Here is a 26,444-nt window from a genome sequence, read left to right as displayed (position 1 = left end):
TTTTATTTTTTTTATATTTAATTTTTTTAAATTTATGTTTATTACATTTTTTTTTTTTGCTTTACTGCTGGGGGCTTCGGGGAAATATCAGACCCCTGATATTTCCCTTTTAAAATAGAAAAAGAGATTGAGGACACAAAGTAACTAAGGCCTATAACATAGGCACTACAGGGGGAAATATAAGCTGCATGGTAAACGCTTAATATAATTTCTCTGTAAGTAGGCACAGCGATTGTACTCCATGCTCTATTAAAAGCTTAAAGAATACCAATGGTAGATATATTTGGAAAATTAGTGGCTCATTTTGAAAGGCCAGATTGATTTACATTAGGGATGTTCAGATACCAGTGCCGATACTTGGCATTTTCAAGAGAACTACCAGGGTTGCAGCGGTTGCAGCTGGGACCCGGCTCTGGCACTCCACCACTGTCCTGAAATCATTAGTCTGTATTGTTTTAGAAAACCGGTCACATGTCGCTAAACAAAAATGTATCAGTACTCGTATCTGTGAGGACTTGGACAAGTATCAGTATTTGTACTTGGAAAAAATGGTATCGGTGCATCACTTATATATATTTATTTTTAAAAAGATCATACAATAAAACAGAGATGTACAAATCCCAGGAGCTCCGTATACTCCTTACAAATGACAGCTGCCTCCTAACTTTAGAATTTTTCTCGGTCTAGTCTTGGAGCTGGAAAAGTATCTGTACTTGTACTTGTTACCAGTACGGTGCTTGGTATCTGAACATCCCTAATTTACATAATGCAATTCTACTATATAGCACCTATAGGCCCTAGAGATAGCATGCTTGGGGGGATTAGGTTCACAAAGCAGTCGATCCAGAGAGTTGCCCCAATCTAGGGGTGAAAGATTTTAAAGAATGCGTATTACATAAGAACGCATCTGCATAAAAGTAAATAATTCAAACTTCATGAATAGGAAGCTTGTCGAGACAGCTGCAAAGGTCAACAGCTTATTGTTAGACATTGATAGAAGAGATCTTACTGAGAGTCCTTGTGATGAACATTTTATAAAAAGATGATTTCTGGAAGCACTGAGAAAGTCTAACATGCCTATTCACAAAAGGGAGAAGAGTTTGGAGAAGGCAGGAGAAACGAACAATCTAGGACAACATAGCTGAACTGGAAAGTGAGCTGAATTAGAGAATGTTTCTAAATCAGCTCTGTTGTCCTAGATTGTTCACTTCTCCTGCCTTCTCCAAACTCTTCACCATTTTGTGAATAACCCTGTAAGTTTCCAAAAGGGATTTTTTTTTAGCAAAATATTTTTTCACAGCTAAATCATTTTGGTTTTATACAGATAATAATTTATATTTCTTTTCTAAGCCAACATTGTACTAGGTGCTCTGAATTTACCACATATTTCCTACTTAAATCTGCCTGAAGGGCTTTCACAGTAAATGTATGAAAAAATTAATCCTAGAAAAACTGCAGCATTAAATACTTTCTTATATAAAACTTTTGAAGTGGAAAATTGGAAGGCTGATTAAAAGCAAATCTATCTTTATAAATGTACTAATGAGAACTAAATAAATAGAAAGGATTATTAGGCCACAAAACTGCCTGTGTACTTCTGTGTACTTGTTCCAGCTCAGGCAACAGTGTGCAAATGATCTGGACTGCACTGGAAGATGGATCTAAGAATCCAGCTCTTCTATGATCCTCTGCCTCGCTTATATGCAACGACACCAGATAATTAGACTCTCCTTTTATTTTTTTAAAAAAAAATATTTTTTAGCCATTATTTTTGAAGTTCTTAGAAAATCACTACAACTTTTTAAAAGTGCATTCTTAAACATCAGTTTAAAGTGAACCTGGCAACATTACACAATACAGTAAGACAATATCCATAAAGATTACATTGTACTTCCTGCCCGGCCAGTTTCTTATTCTCCTATTAGAAAGTATCCAATCCTAAAACAATATGATTCACTACTAGCTGCTTTTTATTGCTAAATCGTGGAAATAGTTCATAGTGAGAAGGACATCTTATGGATGTCTATGTTGATATCTAACTATTCCCTAGTATGCTTCACTTAAGGTATTACTTTAGCAAGGGCAGGGTACCTAAAGGACCAACAAGACAGACAGCAAACATAAAGCAAAGGACTATGCCTTTACACAATTCAACAAGACAACATAACATCTGTAGGTATACATAATTACTCCAACCCGTCTGAGTTCCCATTCCCACTCCGACATCCACTAATGCCTATAGATCACTTTAGCGTTCCATGACATCCAGCTATTTGGTCAGATTGGGCTGGAAACCCCACCCCATTTTCCCCTCTAATGTTGGTATCGATCTTATGTAAGCCATCCATGGATCCCAGGTAAGTTCAAACTGTGCCACTTTATCCAGGAGAATACTCTCTAGCTTTTCATGAGTCATAATCCAGGACAGTTTAATCCTTACCTGTCTTAAGGACACCTTGGATGTCTCCCAGGCCTTGGCAATAGCTATTTTAGCTGCCAGCAACATAAAAGCTATCAGTCTCTTGCAATGTCTAGAGGTTCCAGGAACAGTGTCATTAAGCAGGACACACCCAGGGTCCCTAGGGACCCGTACACCCGTAACCTTAAATATTAAGTTAAAGATTTTTCTCCAAAATCCACGGATAGGAGGGCATGACCACCATATGTGGTACATGGTGCCCTCGAGTCCACACTCCCGGAAACATAAAGATGGTGCTCCCGGGTACATGCGGGCAATTCTGGAGGGCAACAGGTACCACCTGGAGAAGACCTTCTCCAGGTGGTAGCCTCCACCAATGACACGTTTAGCAGACCCCTAGTTGTTACCCTAGAACAACGACTCAATACCTCCTCAGAAACCACCGCATTCATATCCTGTTCCCATAACAACATGTATGACTGTTTAGGGGAGGATTCTATCAGCATGGAATAGAGAAGGGAAATAGCCCCTCTCTGATTTGTAGACTGAAGGCACCATTGTTCATAAGGACTAAGGCGACTGCCAGAGTCGCTCCATACTAATATAGTACCCAAAAAGTGGGTAATCTGATAGTACCAAAACAACTCTGACAGGGGCATGCCCAAGTGCTCCCTGCAATATTTCAAAGTCAGAGGTTTCCCCATCTTGAAGTATTGACCAATTCTATATAATCCCTTGTCCAGCCACCATGAAAATGATTTGGGATTATTTTTATTAGTGTATGTTTTGTGTATGTTTTGATGAAAACAATAAAACTTTTGAAGTAAAGTGGACCTGGCAGTCATTTCAACTTAGTCCTGTCCAAGGGCAGAAGTTCTGGTGTTTAAAAAGGTAGGTCCATGCTGCGTATTGCGCCAAGAGTCAGCTTAGGGTCAATGCTGGGGTTTAAAGTGACCTTGTGCACAATATCAATATCAAAATAAACCAGTTACCTGAAAAGAAGACTGTAAATACTTACAGGTCCTGCTGCCTGCACTGCCGAATGCTTCTCCATTGCTGAAGAATTGTTCCCCGCAACACTCACAGGGTTATTCACAAAAGGGTAAAGAGTTTGGAGAAGGCCGGAGAAGTGAACAATCTAGGCTGAAATAGCGGATTTGGCAAAATTCTCCAATTCAGTTCACTTTCAAGTTCAGCCATCTTGTCTTAGATTGTTCACTTCTGACAACTTCCTCAAACTCTTCACCCTGTCAGTGTTTCCTCTTGCTGACTTTCGTATATCTATGGGACATAGAAGTGACGTGAAGTTCGGTAGGAGGAACCAGTGGGCGCTGCAGGGGACAAAAGAGGTTGCCACTCCTAAAAGAGTCAGTTTCCCAGAAGATTATGGGGAATGATTCCTCATCAACAGAGTGGCGTTTAGTGGTGTTGGCACTACCAGGGTCGCAGCGGTCGCAATTGCGACCGGACCCTGGCGTTCCGCCTGTTGGGGGGGGGGGGGGGGAGGGGGGGGGGGGGGGCCCACATCAATACATTATAATAAAAGTCAGCTATGTACATCCGGTATCAGGAAGCCGGGCAGCGCGTCATTACAGCTGGCCTCGTGAGGTAAGGTTACCTTACCTTAGTATGTGCAGACTGTCACCCCCGGGGCCTCTCCAGCGAGAACTCGGCCTTCCTCCAGTACCCAGCCGGAGCCGTCTGGCCGGCCAATCAGGAAGCCGGGCGTCGTGTAATGACGCGACGCCCTGCTTTCTGATTGGCCGGGAAGCTGGCTTCATGCTCCCTTGTCATCTCATCAGCACTAAAGTTTTAAACTGAAACGGCTGCCTGAGGTCCTGCGCTTGCTGGGGACCTCGGCAGCCTTCCTGTTAACCATGCGGTGCCATGGTGGTGGAGGTCTGGGGGGGGCCTTCATGGTTTTTTGCACCGGGGCCCTGAAGGTTCTTGTTACGCCACTGGGTGTCGGTATTAGGAGAGATATTAACAGTATTCTTTAAAGGCAACAGGTTTATTTGGAAATTGACAACAGGTTTGCTTCAAAGTTTAAGTGTACCATTGGCCTTTTTAAATGTAGCAATCTGAATCTTCCAATGCTACTCGTCTCTCTATTTGCAACAATAAATGGCAGTCAGACTTATGGGCCATCTGGAAAACAAGAAAAGCAATAGGGGTAGCAAGGGGCTGGACACAGAATGACCATGAGCCAAAATAGTGGATCATGGTCATGCTGGGAAAGGGTTAAAACCTCGGACATATTGCATTGCTGTGTGTGGCCTCTTTGGAGAAATGTGGATGACAATGTATCACAGAACAGGAAGGGAGTAGAAATTTCTAAGCTATACACTGACCACAATAAAAACTAACCCTCTAATTTAGATGGGCGGAGAAAGGATGGATGGATGGAACACAACACAAGATAGACTACTGAGTTTTTCTGAAAATGTCATTCCTATGTCTGTACATCTTTACATTCATGTGCAGGGGGCCACAGGGGCCTTTACACACAGTGGTCACACAAATCCCAGCCCTGTACATAGGGGAAATGACAAGCTATTTCAACTGCAAAGCTTTAGGATTCACAGACAATAAAAATACTTCCCAACATAACTAGGATATATACAGATCAGTGTTAAATTTGTATGCACACATTTGTATTTTCCTTCGCGCGACTGTTCATTGTAAACTGCGCGTTTGTAGCGCATTTTTTTAATGCATAGTGATGTCTCTGGGACCCAAACTGCGCGACAACCGCCTGCAAATAGCTCCTGCACCTTTTCGGTCGTGCGTCAAACCGCAAAGGTGTGAGCAGCCTTTATTGACTTCAATGTGAATCTGTGTTTTGTGCGATAACGCACGACTCAAACCACGCGATAAATCGCATAGGTACAAGTACCTTTATTCTGCGATACATGACACGTGGCTGTTTTAGCCACGATCATGTTCAGAAGCACAGGCGGAATCTCATCAGGAAACCACGCGATCTGCCCGGCGCGACTGGGGTGCCATTGAAAAATAATGGCGCCCACAGCGCGATCGGAGCACACCTATACGTCTCCTGACCACGCGGCAATCCGCACGTAATTGCGCACGATTGCCACGCAGTGGGGTGTTGCATAGGTGTGCACCGGCCCTAAAAGTTGTAACCCAGCCACACACGTGATACAGTCAATCTCCCAGCTATTATATACAGACAACCACAAAACACGTGGCTATCTGAACACTCGAGCAGCGAATGCACGTGATTTGGACTTTTTGGCTTTGATTTTGAAATTGCATTTGTGGAGCTAGATGGTGACGACAGGGCCAACCAAGGTTAAAATTTTGGCCGTGTATGGTCAGCTTTAGACTACATTAATATGAGTACTTAATTCGTAGCCTAGAGTTAGAAGAAAGAATACTTACCATACTTGAATCAATGACTTGTCCTTGTCCTGATCTACTGCGTTCGAAGAGAGACAGGACAATGCCCAGTGCACATATGTAGCTACCGCCTGCAAAGTCTGCCAGGAGATTGAGGGGGAAGGTTGGTGCCTCTTGCTTCTTTCCTAGTTTCGACAACATACCTAAAAGGAAATGAGAAAGCATTTTACACACATAAAAAAAACAAAAAGTAACATGTCAGTTTCAGTAATATTGCAATATTATCAAAGGATCATTCCTTTCAAAACTGAAAACTCAGTTTGGCTGAAATATATTAGTGTGTTCCATCTCCTCTCAACTTCTAAAAAGTGACACTGGTGAGCAGATCTTCCTTTAAAAGATACCTCTGCTGTGCTATGGCTTATGCCTCCTGGATCCTAGTGAAGAATAATATCAAAGTCCTGGAAAATATATTTTTGAAATAAAAACAAAAGCTGTGTCTCTGAATTGATCTAAACCTGATTAGCGGAAAAAACGGCCCATCAGGTTGCAGAGGATCCCAGGTCACAGGAAAGAATGTCTCAGGAGGTCATCGATTTTGTTGATTGATTTTTTTTTTAGATACCATATAAAACGCATTTATATGATTTTTTTTCACCACTAATCTGTTCCACGATTTTGGAGTTTTACACAGCTGAACTGGATTTGGGCCAACCCAGAGCAATTGAGTGCTAAAACCTCTCACCCGGGACCTGCATGGAGACAAATGCATTCTCCATATAAGTATTCATAGGGTTGCACACACCACATGTGTGGTACCCTGCAGCCTAACCATATGTGAGATCTCCACACTGATTTCTTCCACAACTACATTCATTGCTTTGCACTGACATCACAACACCGGAAGGGCTTTATCGCTGTACGAGTCTGCAAGATGGACAGTGTCAAGCAACCTGAACCTGATGACACTGGTAGAACACCAGTAGATATAACTTGGAGTGGACAATATCCTATGCTCTACAGAGAGCTAGATGACAAGGTTTCTCAAAATTATAAGCTTTAAACAAATGCAAGCACTCCCGTTTACATAACACCTAAGTAACACGGATTCAAAAATGTATTTATATCCCAAATTTGCATTGCACTGGCATATTACACATCACTTTAAATAGTACACAGAACCATTCCCATCAATGCTCTAAAGGAGCTCCCAATCAATTGTCTCCAGATACGCTAGGGCCAGTGTGGGAGGGAGTCAGTCAATGAACCTACCATTATGCTTTTGAGATTGTGGGAGAAATCCCACACAGACATTCGGAGGACATACAAACTCCAAGAAGACAGTCACATATGCCAAGCTGGGGTACAAACAGGATGGTGAGCTGCAATGCAAGAAAGCTAGCCACTGATGTTAAATGTATAGGATGTATTCCCCTTCTCCTTCAATAAACTACCTACCTACTCCCCAGGTCCAGCAGTCCAAAGGACGTCTGAACTCCTTGTAGGAATAGTTAAATTAGACTTGCAGATACCAATCTGATGGCAGACGCAAAGATGCAGAGCTGCACTTACAATTAAATCGCAATTTACATAAAAAGAGTTAATAAATGTAGCCCTTTCATAAGTCAAGGACTAGCTATATAAAAAGTTAGTGAAAGTAGGCACTTCCTTTACAGCACAAATGTTCAATTGCTACGCTCTATACGCTTCTATACATTCTGTTACAGTAAGCATAAAAGACTTTTAATCTTTGCAAAATGTGTGGTTAGTATAGATTTTTCTAAGTCAATCCATTAGAATGCATAATGCATGAGTTCATATAATAATGGTAATACAAATTTCCCCATGCTCTATTAAGCATGCACACACATTGTACACTGTTATTTGACATTTTATCTACTTTTCTTACTATACACATGGGCAGGTTCCATGGCATTCTCAAGTCTTTTCACCTTTATTAATTTATTTAGCGTGTCACATTGCTTTGCTTAGAGATAGGTTTAATGCACCTTGGCAAAAATAAATATGAAAAGTCTCAGCAGGTGTAATATTGTTGGTGCATATAATCATAACTAGGGCTGCAGCTAACAATTATTTTCATAATTGATTTGTCGCCTGATTATTTTTTTTAACTAATCAATTGGTTGCATTAAGAGTCTCTCTCTCTCTCAATCGATTATGGAAATAACCGGGCAACTAATCGATTATGAAAATAATCGTTAGCTGCAGCCCTAGAGCCTAAAAACACAAACAAAACACAGTTTGTCTACATTTTACCCCGGTGCTCACCAGTGCAATGCTTTGGAGTATACTGGGCCCGCAGACAACAATAGTATTTGCATGGGGCCTTGATGACCAAAGCAGATCAACACAGCTTAACAAGCACTTAAAGGAGAACTATGAGATGAGTGATTTCCACTCACCTCATAGTTCTAGCCGACCTGTGACAATGAGACTGTCACAGGTCGGCTCAGTAGATCGGGAGGTGAGCGAACACATACCGGGTTTGCTCACCTCTCGATCCTGTCACGGCTCTCTGCCGTGACAGGGGGAGGGGCTGGATTCCCCTCTCCCCGCTCCGATCTGCCAGCGCTGACTGGCAGAACGAACGGGGGAGGGGGCGGGTACAGCTGGCTCTGCCTCTAGATAGGCAGAGCCAGCTGTCACTCATGCAGCTAGGCGGATCCCGACGTCGCAGTATACTGAGCTTAGGGTAACGGGAGGACGCTAGTTTGTGTCCTCCCGTTACCCTAAGCAAAACTATGGGGAAAAACACTGACCCCATAGTTCTCCTTTAAGTCCTCATTCACACGACTAACAGCCGGCCCGTACAGATCCGTATGGCGTGCATGACCATATCGGGCCGCTCCCGGGAAAGACAGGTGCTGTGTTTGAGTGCACGCAGCAGCCTGTTTTCTCTATGGGAGTACCCGGCCGTACGCCACCGTACGCTCATCCGAACTGCACGTCCATGCGGGTGTCCGTCCTGTCTATGTACGAGTACGGACACCCGCATGGACCTGCAGTTCGGGTGAGCGCACGGCCGCGTACTCCCATAGAGAAGAACAGGCAATCACACGCAGCACCTGTCCTTCCCGGGAACAGCCCAATACGGATCTGTACGTACACCATGGGATGTCAGACAGAGCTGTTCGATTAGGGATGAGTGGCTGCGATGTGTCATTCCATACTGTGTGCAAAATGCAGTTTGATCAACTGATCTCTGTAAACAAAAGGTCATGTACAACAGACTGCTAAATAGTCTCTAAAGGACAAGTGGAATGAAAAATAATTCAGAAATATTTATGTTAAATTTATGCAGAAATATGTAAAACAACATACAATATTTTACTGAACTGTGCAACCTGTGCTCAAAAAAAGCAAGCAGTGATCTACTCACCAGTACTGATCCCCAGAAAGGATAAAGGCAAAAGCAAAGATATCTTTGCACTGCAGGTCCTCAGGTACAGATTCCTTTCCAGCAAGAACTGTGAGCACCACGGTAGTGACATCAGCAAATCTCACTTCATTTACAGTGAGATTAGCAGGCAGTGCCTTAGATGATCTCACACTGCATCTGCAGAACAAGAGAACCTAGGCACAGCAAGTACACTACCATTTGTCTTCCCTTTTTGAGTTCAGGTTCACTTTAAATGTTTATTTGCACAATAAGCTCAATACAAATAATTTACAAAAACATATAAAACAACAATTTATAAACTTGTAAACCTATTTCACAAAAAATCAAATAAAACAGTCAAAACTGTAAATGGTATCAGTTTTTTTGGTGTATACCTGAGAGAGAGACGTAGTTAATATCGTGACCTGCTGCCTTGGCATACGTTCCAGATTGCCCATATCCAGTCAACCGTGCATAAATGAGCTGTGGATTTTCTTTAAGTATGACATCTGGACCGAGCCCCAGACTTTCCATCACGCCTGTGCATAAGACCACAGATGGATTTATTACAAAATAATATCTGCACCGGAAAGTTTCAGATTATTCTTACAAACACCATATAATAATTAACTTTATAATGCATATGAGGCCCCATTCTCACAAGAAACGTCCGGCACTTACAGCTCCAGGCTGCGTGCACGGCCGTATCGAGCAGCTCCCGGGAAGGACAGGTGCTACGTGTGATTAGTACGCAGCCCCTGTCCTTCTCTATAGGCCGCCCTACGCTCCCCCCAAATGCGGGTGCCCCGGCTCGGACGCAGACAGGATTTATCCTGTCAGCGTACGAGTACGGACACCCGCACCCACACGGACGTGCAGAGTGTACGGCTGTGTATTCCCATAGAGAAGGACAGGAGCTGCATACTAATCACACATAGCACCTGTCCTTTCCGGAAACTGCCCGATACGGCCGGTTTACCTACATTTACCTGTAGCTTTACTGCGTGCTAGTTTTACCTAAAGAAGAACTCTACCGATATATTTGAAATGACAACAAAGTCACCTTTAGAAATGTTTAGTAATGACAATCTACAAACACATACTCCTAGATAATTGCCGGCTTTGTATTCTTTGCATTCCTTATTGTTCTTGTCCTCCACATTCTTCTCACAGTGGTCATTTTTACTAAGGGCAGATTAATCCATCTCACTTTACTTCCTGGAACTCTAGGACATGCGACTAGGACATGTGACCATGCACATCATCTCAGTGGAGAGAGGCTCCAGAGACCAGTCTAAGAGCCCGCCATCTCCGGGGATCGGGTGAGTATAACTTTGTTATTTTTGAACCCAGACAATTTGAACCTAGAATTTGTTTCCCTTGAGTTCTGTTTTAAGCTTTAAAAGGAGAACTATGAGATGAGTGATTTCCACTCATCTCATAGTTCTAGCCGACCTGTGACAATGAGACTGTCACAGGTCGGCTCAGTAGATCGGGAGGTGAGCGAACACATACCAGGTTCGCTCACCTCTCGATCCTGTCACGGCTCTCTGCCGTGACAGGGGGAGGGCTGGATTCCCCTCTCCCCGCTCCGATCTGCCAGCGTTGACTGGCTGAACGGACTGGGGAGGGGGCGGGTACAGCTGGCTCTGCCTCTAGATAGGCAGAGCCAGCTGTCACTCACGCAGCTGGGCGGATCCCGTCATCTACGCCGGGATCCGCTCCGGCTGCGGCGTCTCAGTATACCGCCAGTATACCCTAAGCTCGCGGTATACTGAGCTTAAGGTAACGGGAGGACGCTAGATTGTGTCCTCCCGTTACCCTAAGGAGAACTAAGGGGAAAAACACTGACCCCATAGTTCTCCTTTAATGTTAATGTGACTGTAAAAGTCGTTTCCAATCTTTACAGATCTGCAGCTTTTTATTAAAATAATTCCTGGTGATCCGGTCAAGGTGGTCCTTGTTCAGGCATTTCCTGTTATAGGGTGACAACTGTCTCCCAGTCTATTACTATCAGTAAGCTGGTCCAGAGCAATGATGTGCAGCCAAAGCTGGAGCGTGTGCATGTAGAGATGAAATACCTGAAAGAGGCTGCAGCAGATGAGCAGCACTGAGATGCAAAAAAGGATTTTAAAAAAGACAGACATTGTTTAAGATACACTGAGGGGAATTTATCAAAACTGGAACAGGCAAAATCTGGAGCATATGGTCTTTGCACGTGAATTCCTTTCCTTGCTTCGTATAGGTTCTTTTTCGATGGTTCCGTATGAAGTTTTTTCACCTGAAGCTTGATCTCATAATTTGCTGATTTTTGCAAATTGTCCATCATTCCCTCTCATCAAGGTGAGGAGAAAAAACTTGGAAAATGTGGAAAAACTCGAATCGGGCTGAGACTCGTGGCTGACTCACCAATGTAATTACGGAAACTGCGGAGTGGCTGACTCGCCATTAATGTAAGAAAATGACACGAAATATGATTTTTTATGTCATATTCCTTTTCTCGAAGCATAGGGTGGAAAAGTTTAATAATAGATGATTGTTTTCCGTTGTTGCATAAAGTTCAGAATATGTTTAATTTAAAGTTACAAAATATTACAGGATATGGTATATCTTACAGAATGAGTCTATAAAATGCTTGATGATTACGATACAGCAGAAATCTATAAGAAACGTGGCTTTAGGTAGTAAGTAAAAATAGTCCTAACAGGTGTCTGTCTATTCAATGTGAGTGTGGGTGTGTCTGTGAGATGCTGTGCGTGTGTGTCTGTAGTGTGAGTGAGTGTGTGTCACTTGAAGGGTCATCCCTCATCCTTTTATCCATGCTTTTACTTTAAAATAACCTATGTGATGTTTACCTTAAAAGTATTTCTGATTAGCATAAGGGAGTGCCATACTCTAGTAGCTGAGTCATGTGTTCTCCTTGTATCCCATTTTGGGCATCATAGTGTTCTTTGAACATTCCCAACAACTGTTTCAACTATACTTAGGTCTGCCTGTCAGGCTTACTGATTGATTACCAATTGTAAACTCAAAAATCAGCAGTATAGTAAAAACTGAATCTCCAAACTTGGATAGATTAAAATATAGAAAATCAATCATCATATAAGGTTCACACATACATATTTCAATATATGTGGTTTTATGGTTTTAACAGCAACCAATCGGCTTCTCTCTTTCATTTTCAAATCTTAACTGAACAAACTGAAGAGAGAAGCTGATTTTATCTGAACCTTTCCACGTATCTTTATGTTGTACTTTGTACATTGATTATGTTTGAACAAATGCATTTAGTTAAAACATGTTTTCCCACAGAGAGGGTTGCCACTTCTCCGAAACTGCTGTGGGATTTGGTTAGGGGAACTGTTTAGGTTCTTTAATGTAACAAAAAAACAAGCATTGTGCTATATTATGCATGGATGGCGGTTACAATCCGGTGAGGTTAATGCCAGCAGCTGTACTAACCAGATGGAGATGCAGGGTCTCCGTGACACAAGAGGACATAGCAAAGAAAAGACATTTCAAAAGCATTAAAAATTAAAAGTAATGAAATTGTAAAGAACACACTGCAATCCTCGGATACCCTCTGCAACAGTTTACAGCTGGCAGAACCTAGGAGTACAAAACCAAGAGGCGAGAGTGTGGTCAAAGGCAAGCAAGAGGTCAGGGCAGGCAGCAGACAAGAATCATGATCAGAAACATGCAGAAGGTCAGGGCAAGTGGCAGATTGGAAATGTAGTCAATGGAAAATTAAGTCAGTCATTCACAGAATTTGGAAGTTGGAATCAGGGACAAGGTCACAGAAACAGGAGCCTGGGAACAGAATCACAGTGTGAGGTCTATGATTTGATGAATGTCCTTTAACCTCTTGCCGTCCGCCCGTTAAGAAAAAACGGACGGACGGCAGACTCGCATCAGCGGGTTGCCGTGTCCAGACGGCATTTTTCTCCTGCTCGCGCATGCCCCCTAGCGCGCGCGCACGGGCAAGAAAGACCCGCTCGTTTCTACAACCGTTAACGGCTGTTTTACATACAACCGATCGGCGGCTCTATAGCCGCCGATCGCTTGTATGGCGTGATTTTCGGAGCCCCCCCGTTCGCGAGTGCCACCACTCCCCTCTCCTGACCCCTCACCTTTAATCCCGGGATCTGATAGCCCGTCTGCGGCACGGGACCGGCTCGGGAGGGCGTCAAGAGGAGGAGGGAGGGAGATCAGCTCCTTGCTGTTTTGGGTCACGTCGGGTAAAGAGACACCAAACACTACTGAAAAATGGCCTGGATAGGAAGGGGGTTTAACACCCCGGATGTCAACTGGTTAAATTTCATTTGGTTTTAAAATTGGATTTTGGAAATTAATGGCGTTTCCTGAACCACATCCACTGTTAGAATTTTAAAAATGTATCATCTTGGCTCTTTGATTTTTTTTTTAGTCACTACGGTCAAAAATGATCATTGATTTGACCTCATTAACTATCAGAAAATCAAATGAATGTTCTGACAACGACTATTTTCAAACAAGATTCCCCATCATACTACATTCCCCTCTTTCTGCTTTGCTATACCCTCTCCAGTTCCTTTCCTCTTATCCTCACTTTACCTCATCTTTTATCTCATACCCAGGACCTCCATATCACACCCACTACTCAGCATACAAAGATATTAGAACTTGACCTCTAATATAATTCTAACTCATGATGCCGCCATCTTGTTTTAAAAATTGTGGCCATGCTGTTTTTTCTGGTTTCACAAATTCCTAAAGTGCGACCTTCCCTTTGTTGTATTGCAAATGAGTTTTTCAAACACCTTCTAGTTACAATGTTTTTAGTGTCTTACAACCCTTGAAAAACTTGAATAAATAACATTTTTGAACAAACAAAAAAAAGTACATAAATATGTCAAAGAAGTTACAGGCACCATAAACTATATGCGATAGTCTCTCAATCATGTTCATGTGGATCCTAGACTGAGACTGTACTCAACTGGTTGACATTAAGTTGGCACCTTGTGTCATCAGCAGTGGTGTTTAATAGGATGTTGACATAGGACAGGGAGTGAGGGAAATCCTCCCCAATACTGACAAAGACAGAAATACAAATCTTACAGAGAATCCAATTCTTCCCCATGCTATCTAAAAACACAACAAAAAGTTTTGGTTGGCATTTTATGAATGCGCTTGGCCACCTAATTCCAATGACTGGGATGCCTATTATTCATTCGCAACCATTTATACCAAAAAAAAGTTGGCTTGCTTGCTTGTATGGCTAAGTTTGATAGCTCATGCGATCGTGTGTCATTATCATGCACACAGAGCACACATCAATATTTATAACCTGGACATTATTAGCTCAATGATATGTGATGATCACGTACCATGGCGGAATGGCTCAATAAGGACATCTGACTGTTTACACAACTTCTTCAGCACACTGACTCCTCCCGGGCTCTTGAGATCCAACGCTATAGACCTTTTACCACGTGCCATAGTGTCACTTGCAACCGCACTTTTGGCTCTATCCACCCGGATCACTTTGGCCCCAAAATCAGCGAGTATCATTCCACAGAAGGGCGCAGGGGCCAGTCCTGCCAACTCCAACACCTTAATGCCAGCTAAAGCCATCACGTCACTATTAAAGAGAAAAATACAAAAAAAAAAAAGTTTATTGAAGGCCGTTTCATTTTGAAGTATAAAAGTGTGAAATTGATGTCTTCATTTTCATATTGCATCTCGTGAGGTGCATCGGATAAGGTAACATTACACAAAGGAAGCCGATAGGAAAAGCATAAGATGTCTTTGCTTCTTTAAAAACAAATATTTGCATTTTAGGGCTCATTCACACCAGCCCCCATGCTAAATCGGGTTTGGGCTGATGTGCATTGTGTTGGGATGGTAAGCAGTGGCGCTTTATATTGTTAAAACACACAGCACTCTACATTTTGTTCTTTTTTTTTTTACTTTATTGAAATGTCACATAATGTTGCTTTCGTGCATTGAGGGAAAAATGCATTTTTATGCAACCACCCCAACACAGCATTATAGGGTGAACAGGGCACAGAGAAAGCAATTGTTTTCTATGTGCTCTGGTGTCAAGCTTGCACTGATGTGTGCAGGTCAAGGCAGCTCGACTGATGTGCTGTGAATGAGCCCTAAGGGTTTTTGGAAGGCTAATTATTAAGTCCTGCCTGCAGTATGTATTAAGCCACATTTGGACATTAAGGACACATGTAGGAACACTCATTATCATTCCCGCATAATAAATGCATTATTTGGTATTATACAAAAAAAATCTAATAAATTGTAAAGCAGGATTAAGAATTAATAATGCAGCAATTGTTCCTTGTCAAAAAGAAACTACCATGAATAAAGGTCATTCTATACTAAAAGTGAAGATATCATCTGTAGCAGAACAAGAATAGTTTAAACATCAAATACAGTATTTATTTTAATTAATTAATTTGCCTAAATGTCTTCATTCATGTTCCTACTTCATAAAAAAAAATCCCCATCTAGAATTTTTTGTCAGTAAAAGCTATGGAACACCCAATTCCAAGGGACACATTTTTACCCACCATAATGAGAAAAAAGGTACCACTCACAAGCCCCAACGTTGCAAGGATCTTGTCCCATATCAAGATCCAGAAGACAAAAGAAAAAAAACCAGCTACACCTAGGCTTCTTCCAATGCACTGTAGATAAAAGATTTTATAGCATAGCACAAGGTACAACATAGAGCTGGAAAGCCTGGAAATCATTGTATCACAGTGACTATACACATTCATTAAACTCACAAAGCAGCCACCGCTCATATTTCTTGTCCTGGGGTCACACAGCCCCATCCCTCTTGTTGGTGCAGGCAAAAAAAGTGGGCACCCTGGAGCTTGATACTGGTTCTCACAGAAACAATTGCCGCACAAATGACTGGTATCACAAGCTGGTTCCTTAGACATAATTCCCTTGAAACAGACACATCATGAATATGAATGTAGGTCCACATAGTCCATCGTAAAGGTGTATAGCCACATACATTAACTTTGGCAAAATAGTCAATAATGGATGTGTATAGTGGTTCTTACAGAAACAATTGCCGCACAAACGACTGGTATCACAAGCTGGATACTGTTTATTCCCAAGGTCAAAACATGCTGTAAACACAACTCCAACTCTATGAATAAGCCATTTGGCGAAACATGTTAAGAGTTGTAGGAGCCTGTGTGTTTACAGCATGTTTTGACTTTGGGAATAAACAGTATCCAGCTTGTGATACCACTCGTTTGTGCGGCAATTGTTTCTGTAAGAATCACTGTACACATCCATTATTGACTATTTTGCCAAATTTTATGTATGTGGCTATACACATTTACTATTATTTACAGTACTATTTTGACCTAAATTCATAATGATGATGTGTCTTTTTTAAGGGAATTATGACTGAGGAACCTTACAAATTATATAGCATGGTCAAATAATGTACTACTTATTATAGACACGGAAATGGTACTTGCCTCCCTCAATTTTGCTCTGGCTTCAAAAAGTCAGTGAAATTAAAGATATGGAAGACTTTACTCAGTCTCTACAACACCGCAAGGAGCAGTTCAGTAGCACCTGGATTAACTGGAACAAATTCACATTTTCAAAAGAATGTGAAACCTTGCTGTGTTTAGACGTGGCCTGGATGGAAAAAGGGCTCCCCTTTTCCGTGTCCCTCTTCCTTCTCTCTTCCTTGACTTTTTTTTCTGTTTCCATTTCTTCCATCTTGCCTTTATCTTTCTAGGCTCCTATCTGCTCCTTCTAATTCTGTTTGCAATCTTCTCTAATTGCAATTTCATTAACAGAGTCATGACCCCCTGTTTAAATTACATGTCCCCAGTTATCTCAACATTACTTTCTTAGGGACACGACTCCTAGGTTCCCATACAGTTTTAGGGAAGATTTGTGTCCCAGTTCTCTGTTCTTGTTTTCTTTGTGATTTACATCCTTTGTACTGTTTGTAATGTTTGAAAAGTCTTTAAATAAATAATTTACAACAAAAAAATAATTTAGGAAAAATTGAGGCGCTTACAAAGCAATCTACCACAACATTGGGAGAGACATGATAATGATCAGAGGATACTTTAGTGCCAGGAGATTTGAAATCCCATCTTGGATGAGAGTAGCAGATTGTTTTATCAAAATCAGAGCAGTCTGTTATGTAGGAAATGCATCATATCTTGTGGACACCAATTCAATCTTATATCAAATGCCTTGTGCATAAAAACATCAGCCTAATTGCATAAATTAGGCACAATTTTCCAGTGTTTCCAAAGTCTGTTTAATAAAGTGCAAGCAGGCAGCACCAAGATAAAGTATAAAATGCTCTTCAAGCATGGAATGGATGACTTTGGAAATGTCAGAAATAACTCCAAGAAGATTTGAAAGACTAATACTCCCATAAAATCTCATTTAGAATTGTTCATAGTGGCTATACACCAGGGCTCAAAATTTTCACTCGCCCGCTCGCATTTGGCGAGTGGAAATAAAGAGAGGGCTAGTGGAAATTCAGTCAGGCACGCGGTCACGGATCGCGTACCTGACTTGGACTTGGATGAATTAGTAAGGTCTGCAGACCTTACTAATCCATCCTTTCGAACGGGGCTCAGAACTGCAGAGCTCTGGCCGAAAGGAACGGAGCCAGGACAGCAAGGAGTGGCTGCTATCATAAGTCAGGTATGCGGTCCCGGTCTGTACCTGACTTAATCACGAGGGATCAGATTCGTGCCTCCTCCCGGCATAACGGCAAGCAGGTGAGGGGGCTCTTTCTTTTATTTTATGTGGGCTGGGAAGGGGGGTGGTGACAGGGGGGGGAGAGTAGATTGTCATGTGTGTGGGGGGGGCAGAGAATGGGGGTGTATTGTTTTATATGTGGGGGGCAGAGAACAGGGGGGAGAGAGTGTATTATTTTATATGTACGAGGGCAGAGAACAGTGGGATATTATTTTATATGTGGGAGGCAGAGAACAGGGGTGAGGGTATTATTTTATATGTGGGGATGTGGAGGGGAGCAATGTTTACATTGCTTTATGTTAATATTGTTGTTGTTAATATTTATTTTTGTAACTTTATTCTGCCTTTAACATTTAAAAGTGTAATTTCATAAGATAATTTAAGAGGGTGGGTTTAGGGGCAGAGTTAAGGCCGAGGCAGGGTAGGGGTTAGGTGGGGCAACTGGTGGCGAGTAAGGGCACCTTAACTCTTAAGGCCTGGCTAGTAGCTCAGGACTTGAAATGTTGAGCCCTGCATTGATGATTGAGCATTTTACCAAATTTTAAATGATTACTTTACAAACTCCACTGAGATGCCTTAGCTATGTGGAAAATACTTTTTCCATTCCCAAATTTACATTGACGAGGGTGGTTGTTTCAAAGGAAGTACCAAAATATAGACAAGTACCATAAATAACACTTGGATTTCCTAAACAGTGTTATGGTGACACCCCCGACATATGACACAAGCTCACCCGAAGCGCGGAGTCAAACCACAAGCCAGTTTTCATCAGAGCTCCAGATGGTGTAGATGGGTTTAGCTGCTTGCTGGTATTAGGTCACAGCCCCCAGGATTGCCCTGCCAAAAGATAGCAATGGGTTTAGCTGCTTCCTGGTAACAAGTCGCGGGCCCCCAGGATTGCCCTGCCAAAAGATGGACAAGGACAGGAGGGCTCCAATGAGGAGACAGTAGTCCAAAATGTGGTGAGGACAAGGAAGAGGTTCCAACAGGGGATATCCAGAAAATGGTCGGACCGCCCGGGTCGGCAGCCAACGAAAATGTAGTCAGATCCAGGCAGAGGTCAAGGCAAGCAGCTAGCAGAGAGTGGTCGGGTTGTCCAAAGTCAGCAACGAGTAGTCAGTAGATAAGGCAGGAGAAGAGAGCTAAGTCGAGTCCAGGCAGAAGATCAGTGAGGACAGCAAAAGGAGAATGGTCAGACGGCCCGGGTCAGCAAACAAAACACAATAGTAGTATTAAAGCTCTTTGTACACGCAGGAAGCTGGATTGAAGACAAAGCACCAACCCCTTGCAGAGCTGATGCTTAAAATACCCCTCTGAGGCAACAAACCCAGCCTCACCTCAGAGAACTCTGGATGTTCTGGTCCGGAAACTGTGGCTATCATTAGCCATACTGACCGGGATTCTGTTAGAGCCATTAGAAGTAATGGCAGAGCTCGACTGAGCACCATTAGAGGTACTGGCAGGTCTTCTCGAAGTCCTGGCTGGTATCCTCCAAAATGATCTGTAAAACCCAGCATGGACTCTGAGCTTACCATAACAAAGAGAGTACATAATGAGCACTCATTTGCATGCTCCTGGTGCTTCACAGTCCAAGCAGCAGGTTGTGTCCTGTGCAAGTGTGTTAAAGTAGTTAAAGTAGTACTAAAGGCACTGCGGTTTTTACCTTATTGCATTCTCTGCATTAAGGAAAATAAATGCCTAGGTACCTTTCCAGCGCCCCACCTCCAAACACTTACCTATGGTCCCTGTTCACCATTGCCGGCTCCAAGACGATCTGTGCTGCTTCCCTCAAGTTCCGGGATGTAGGGGTGGGATCCCTAGGGCAATGAGATAAGGTGAGTGATAGGCTGCTGCCTGTCAAATTGCTGTGGTTTGTAGAGCACGCATGGCTGTCTCCTTTGCAACCTGCTAGGTAAAGCAGACACCCGTGAATAGGAGGTGAAGGCAGCATTATGCCTGACTTTCCATTTAACCATGCATAATACTAACTAAATACAATCTTTTTTTTTTTAATTTCTTTCGTTTTTAATAACATTTTTCACTTTCCGTTCTCTTAGCAAAACATTTAGTCTATAATCTCCTACCATTTCAGCTTTTTAAACTGAAGAGGGACTTTTAAAACAAAAATAACATGTATTTATTTATTTTTTTGCATGAGAATAACAGAGTGTTGAATTGTAACAAGACAAAAGGAATGAAAAGCACTTTTATTTAACAGGATGGCATTTGAATGATTTATGGCAAGTTTTTTGTTTTTTTCAGTAAAGCAAAAAATACTGCGTATAATAATTTCTCCTTACTATTCTAAAGCAACTCATTATTCGGAATACCCCGCTCTGTCTTAGCCCAAAGGATTCAACTGAGAACCCAGGCACTGCATGCAGCCCTCATGACAGTACTGTAAAAAATAAAAAAAATATATACATATACACACACTGTTTCCCTGAAAATAAAACCTAGTACTATTTTTGGGAATTGTTAAAATATAAGACTTTCCCCGAAAATAAGACTTAGTTGTGACCATTATAAGGGCCACTGGTGGCATAAGGGGGATCCTGAAGAGCTGCGGGAGAGGCAGGAGAGAATCAGCGGTGCCAACGAAGCCAGTGCTAGAGGAAGCGAGGCGGCACCGGAGGGAGCAGAGCCGCATAAGCCGATGCTTCCTCTACAGCGCCGTCTCCTGTCACAGGCGGAGTGATACCAAATGCGCTCCCGCCCGTGAGGAATCAATAGTGAAAGTGCGCTTCGCCCTTTCTGGCCAGCGATTAGTTAGCAATTTGCTCTTGGAAAGGTAAGCCACCCCTGATTGCCCTGATCACCATATTTTTTGAATAAGTGTGTATTGTTGTACATTAAAAAAAAAAACAACAAGACCTAGCATGTTTTTTTGAGCCAAAAAATATATAAGACTGTCTTATTTTCGGGGAAACACAGTGTATATATATCTATCTACCGTGTTTCCCCGAAAATAAGACAGTGTCTTATTTTCCTTTTTGCATGAAAAAAGACACTAGGTGAGAGGAGAGATAGATAGATAGATAGATAGATAGGATACTTGTATGCTGTTCCTTTACCTATGGATTTTTGTTAAAAGAAAATGAGATGAAAACCTGCAACAGTATAAAGTAAATAAATGTGATGCATAAAAATAATAAACTGGACATTACTGCTGGCAAGCTTGGAGCAGGTGTCACCACTATCTGTTAGTTCAGGGGCTTTTATTTCTTGCAGTTCCAGTGTTGCTATATGGAGCGATGTCAGCTCTAGAGTATGATAAAAGCTGAACTCTAGGCAAACAGCTCAATACATGGATGAAATACTGTAAATATTTATTTTACCTGCCAAAACTGCCTTTTTACCTGCCAACTTATCAATGTTCTAGGGCTAGGCTACCTGGACCCGTGAGAGATAACTTAACCTAGGGGTAGGCAAACCCTACAGCTGTGGTGCAACTACAAATCCCATTAGGCACTGCAAGACTGACAGCCACAGGCACTCCAAGAGGCAGATATTAGGATTTGTAGATTCACCACAGCTGAAGGGCTGGAGTTTGCCTACCACTGCCTTAAGCTAAGCTGGCAGATTTTAAAGGGCTTTGGTTCCCGAAACCAATCAGAGTGAGCCACAACTAAATGATCACTGTCAGCTATGACATAATGGTCACAGGCAAGCTGAAGGCTTCATTTAGAGGGTTATGCACAAAGCTGACGAAGGCAGCCGAGTGAATAACCAACCTGAAGTGAGCCGAGCTGTTCGACTATTCACTTCAGGCTTGTACAGCTGATTTCAGCCGTACATCATCTTCTTGCTTCGGTTCAAGCAGAAGGAGTTCGACTCAGCCGATCCAACATCTGGATCGGCTGAGCCGAACTTCCGTCAGGCTACTCGCTGCCGCTCGGCGAATTCACGGCAGTGAGTGAATAGCCGAATGCCGGCTCGACTATTCTGCTCGGTTTTTGAAAAAATAAAAAAACTATTGGGCGGAGCTAGCGGTGACAGCTAACTCCACCCAACTGTTTCCTATTAGCCGGGACCTGCTAGAGTTTTCTAGCAGGTCCCGGCCAATGAATAACAACTGGCCGGCTCCGCCAAGTTGTCATTGTTTAATGACAGTTCAACATCCCCAGGTAACCTGGAGACGCTGATGGAGTTCCCGAAACCAACAACTGGCCGGCTCCGCCAAGTTGTCATTGTTTAATGACAGTTCAACATCCCCAGGTAACCTGGAGACGCTGATCTATCATTGCAACTGGGCAGAGCCAGCCGTGAGAGCACGGCTCTGCCCAGTTGTCAGTTGCAAGGCTTTCGGCCCGCTTCGGGTTTCACTTTGGCTCAATCGACCTGAAGCATAAGCATCGATCTGAGGCATAAGCATAGTGAATAGACCGTACAGCAGCCCTTCCGTTCTACTGAACCGAAGGGCTCCAGCGGCCGAAGCTAGCCGAAGGATCAGCCGGAGCTACAGCTGATCCTTCGCTAGCTTTGTGAATAGACCTTCTTAGAAAAAAACGTTTACAATGTTTTCAGCTTGCAGGGGCCAGTGCAGGCTGTAGATGGCAGTGTACCTCTGTTTAATACTGTAATGCTGATAATGTAATACTGATGCAATTATAGTATTAAACTAAACTTGGCTAATCTAAGCTTCAATGACACTGGGACACACAAGGGTCAGAGCCCAACCACATTCCCTGCCAGCTCTAGACCCTGGAGACTAGGGCTAATGTCTGCAAATAATCAACAAATAAAACCAAAGTAAAAATTGCGCTGCTGGCCATAAAAACCAATCAGTTTCTAAGGGCAACAGTTGAAAGGCTGTCAACTGAAAATGCTTATATATATATATATATGTGTGTGTGTGTGCTAGCAAAGCTGAAGAAATGATGGGGGAACGCTGATTAGCTGCTATGGGCAACAGGAAATGCTAATTTTAGCATACTTTTCTCGCTTTGAGGTTTCTGGATGGCTTGTGGTTACCATGGCAGCCTCTGTACGCTACAAGTTTACTATTCCAAGTTTAGTATTCACCTATACGGAACCAGGGAAAAGCTGAGAACACGAAGGATTTCACCCAGAGCTCCAGGATTTTCACTTAGATCTCGGGAACCCATTCTCTGGAACCCATTCTCAATCAGCTTTTCTTTTCTCATGCAGATATACTGCAGCTATCAGCACATATTACTTGTTTGTGTCGCAGCATCTTTGAAAGTACAGTCCCACAAATTTAAAAAAAGAACTTGCAGTGTTGTTCGGTATCTTTATTCACCTATCATAACGTGGCCATGGACCATATGTGTGACAAAATTATTATAATGATAGCATTTTATATCTATTTTTTTACACAGGTTTTATTTTTACAACACAGTGCTCAGTGCCCCCTATACATGACAGTCCCCTCTGCACAGCTCAGTGCCCCCTATACATGACACAGTCCCCTCTGCACAGCTCAGTGCCCTCTATACATGCCACAGCCCCCACTGCACAGCTCAGTGCCCTCTCTACATGACACAGCCCCCTCTGCACAGCTCAGTGCCCCCTATACATGACACAGCCCCCTCTGCACAGCTCAGAGTCCTCTATACATGACACAGTCCCCTCTGCACAGCTCAGTGCCCTCTTTACATGACACAGTCCCCTCTGTACAGCTCAGTGCCCCCCTATAAATGACACAGTCCCCTCTGTACAGCTCAGTGCCCCCCTATAAATGACACAGTCCCCTCTGTACAGCTCAGTGCCCCCCTATAAATGACACAGTCCCCTCTGTACAGCTCAGTGCCCCCCTATAAATGACACAGTCCCCTCTGTACAGCTCAGTGCCCCCCTATAAATGACACAGTCCCCTCTGTACAGCTCAGTGCCCCCCTATAAATGACACAGTCCCCTCTGTACAGCTCAGTGCCCCCCTATAAATGACACAGTCCCCTCTGTACAGCTCAGTGCCCCCCTATAAATGACACAGTCCCCTCTGTACAGCTCAGTGCCCCCCTATAAATGACACAGTCCCCTCTGTACAGCTCAGTGCCCCCCTATAAATGACACAGTCCCCTCTGTACAGCTCAGTGCCCCCCTATAAATGACACAGTCCCCTCTGTACAGCTCAGTGCCCCCCTATAAATGACACAGTCCCCTCTGTACAGCTCAGTGCCCCCCTATAAATGACACAGTCCCCTCTGTACAGCTCAGTGCCCCCCTATAAATGACACAGTCCCCTCTGTACAGCTCAGTGCCCCCCTATAAATGACACAGTCCCCTCTGTACAGCTCAGTGCCCCCCTATAAATGACACAGTCCCCTCTGTACAGCTCAGTGCCCCCCTATAAATGACACAGTCCCCTCTGTACAGCTCAGTGCCCCCCTATAAATGACACAGTCCCCTCTGTACAGCTCAGTGCCCCCCTATAAATGACACAGTCCCCTCTGTACAGCTCAGTGCCCCCCTATAAATGACACAGTCCCCTCTGTACAGCTCAGTGCCCCCCTATAAATGACACAGTCCCCTCTGTACAGCTCAGTGCCCCCCTATAAATGACACAGTCCCCTCTGTACAGCTCAGTGCCCCCCTATAAATGACACAGTCCCCTCTGTACAGCTCAGTGCCCCCCTATAAATGACACAGTCCCCTCTGTACAGCTCAGTGCCCCCCTATAAATGACACAGTCCCCTCTGTACAGCTCAGTGCCCCCCTATAAATGACACAGTCCCCTCTGTACAGCTCAGTGCCCCCCTATAAATGACACAGTCCCCTCTGTACAGCTCAGTGCCCCCCTATAAATGACACAGTCCCCTCTGTACAGCTCAGTGCCCCCCTATAAATGACACAGTCCCCTCTGTACAGCTCAGTGCCCCCCTATAAATGACACAGTCCCCTCTGTACAGCTCAGTGCCCCCCTATAAATGACACAGTCCCCTCTGTACAGCTCAGTGCCCCCCTATAAATGACACAGTCCCCTCTGTACAGCTCAGTGCCCCCCTATAAATGACACAGTCCCCTCTGTACAGCTCAGTGCCCCCCTATAAATGACACAGTCCCCTCTGTACAGCTCAGTGCCCCCCTATAAATGACACAGTCCCCTCTGTACAGCTCAGTGCCCCCCTATAAATGACACAGTCCCCTCTGTACAGCTCAGTGCCCCCCTATAAATGACACAGTCCCCTCTGTACAGCTCAGTGCCCCCCTATAAATGACACAGTCCCCTCTGTACAGCTCAGTGCCCCCCTATAAATGACACAGTCCCCTCTGTACAGCTCAGTGCCCCCCTATAAATGACACAGTCCCCTCTGTACAGCTCAGTGCCCCCCTATAATGACACAGCCCCCTCTGCACAGCTCAGTGCTCTCTATACATGACACAGCCCCCTCTGCACAGCTCAGAGTCCTCTATACATGACACAGTCCCCTCTGCACAGCTCAGTGCCCTCTATACATGACACAGTCCCCTCTGTACAGCTCAGTGCCCCCCTATAATGACACAGCCCCCTCTGCACAGCTCAGTGCCCCCTATACATGACACCCCCCATGTAGAGCTCAGTAGTACCTGCAGTGTATACAATGTATATGTGGGTTTGGCTCCTGGATGGATGATCTGTATACAGAACACTTCCTCGTTCTACACCCCTCCCCTTTACACAGTCAGAGGAAGCTTACCGCTGATTGGATACTAGCACACACTGAGTTCCCGTCTGAACTCTGTGATTGGCTGAGAGGATTCTGTTCCGTAATCTGATGACAGATCTCCTGTCCTTGGACTGTACACATTTCTCTGCTGCAGAGTCCATCGCCCAGTCCGCTGATGATGATGATTTACTTTCTGAACTTTGTTCTACTTAACATTGTTATTGTTTTTATCATATTCATATACACACTTTTCTTGTTTTCCAGGCAGTCTGGAACTTGGAATCACTGCAGTCTGTATCTTGGTGTATTTATCACCGATATTATTTCCGTTTCTACATGTAAGTGTAAAATAAAATGCTGGTACTTTGGGGCTTTACAAATGAATCAGAATTTATAGAGCAGCAGCCAATATTTGGGCTTATCAGAAATAAGAAAACCATAATTGAACCCTTGTCCATCTAACTAGGGATGAGCCGTGTGTAGCTGCTTTCAGTTACTGGGACGCCTATTTTAAAAAAAAAAAAAAAATAGATTTTTTTATTTTACAAAATGTTATAGAAAAAAAAAAAAAAAATTATGCCCAATCCACCCGCCTTTCTAATATGTATATTAAAAGGGCACCCAGCACCAAATTAAAAAAATGTGGAGTTCCCTCTTAATATTCATGCAAAACCCTAATTCAGGCATGCAGCCTATCAGAGAAGGGGAGGGAGTGACCGGGCATATGACCCCCCCTCCCTTGGGCCAGTGCACAACTGATTTTTGTTGATTTGAAGGTTCGACCGAATGCAGGTCTACGGTATATGTTACAACAACGCTATCCCTTTAGATCCACCAGCAATTATGTAACGCAAAGGTCTGCCTAATGGGATGTAAAATGAATATGTTGTTTCAGGTA

The 26,444-nt window shown here is 43.4% G+C and overlaps 1 protein-coding gene across 1 annotated transcript in view; it reads right to left on the bottom strand.

The window, feature by feature from the left end:
• Positions 1–25,547, bottom strand: part of AMACR (alpha-methylacyl-CoA racemase) — a 39,995-nt gene extending 14,448 nt beyond the window's left edge. Inside the window, exons 1-4 of the mRNA XM_018563462.1 lie at positions 25,467–25,547; positions 14,549–14,802; positions 9,578–9,721; positions 5,825–5,985 (exon numbers count right to left, since the gene is read on the bottom strand). Of these exons, the coding sequence (XP_018418964.1) occupies positions 5,825–5,985; positions 9,578–9,721; positions 14,549–14,795 (552 nt within the window). The 5' untranslated portion in view covers positions 14,796–14,802; positions 25,467–25,547. The remainder of the gene's footprint in view (positions 1–5,824; positions 5,986–9,577; positions 9,722–14,548; positions 14,803–25,466) is intronic.
• Positions 25,548–26,444: the final 897 nt, after the last annotated feature.

The sequence above is a fragment of the Nanorana parkeri genome, unplaced genomic scaffold, assembly GCF_000935625.1.
Source record: "Nanorana parkeri isolate BGI_ZX_2015 unplaced genomic scaffold, ASM93562v1 scaffold666, whole genome shotgun sequence".
Classification (NCBI taxonomy): Eukaryota; Metazoa; Chordata; class Amphibia; order Anura; family Dicroglossidae; genus Nanorana; species Nanorana parkeri.
This window is presented reverse-complemented; position numbering and strand designations above follow the sequence as displayed.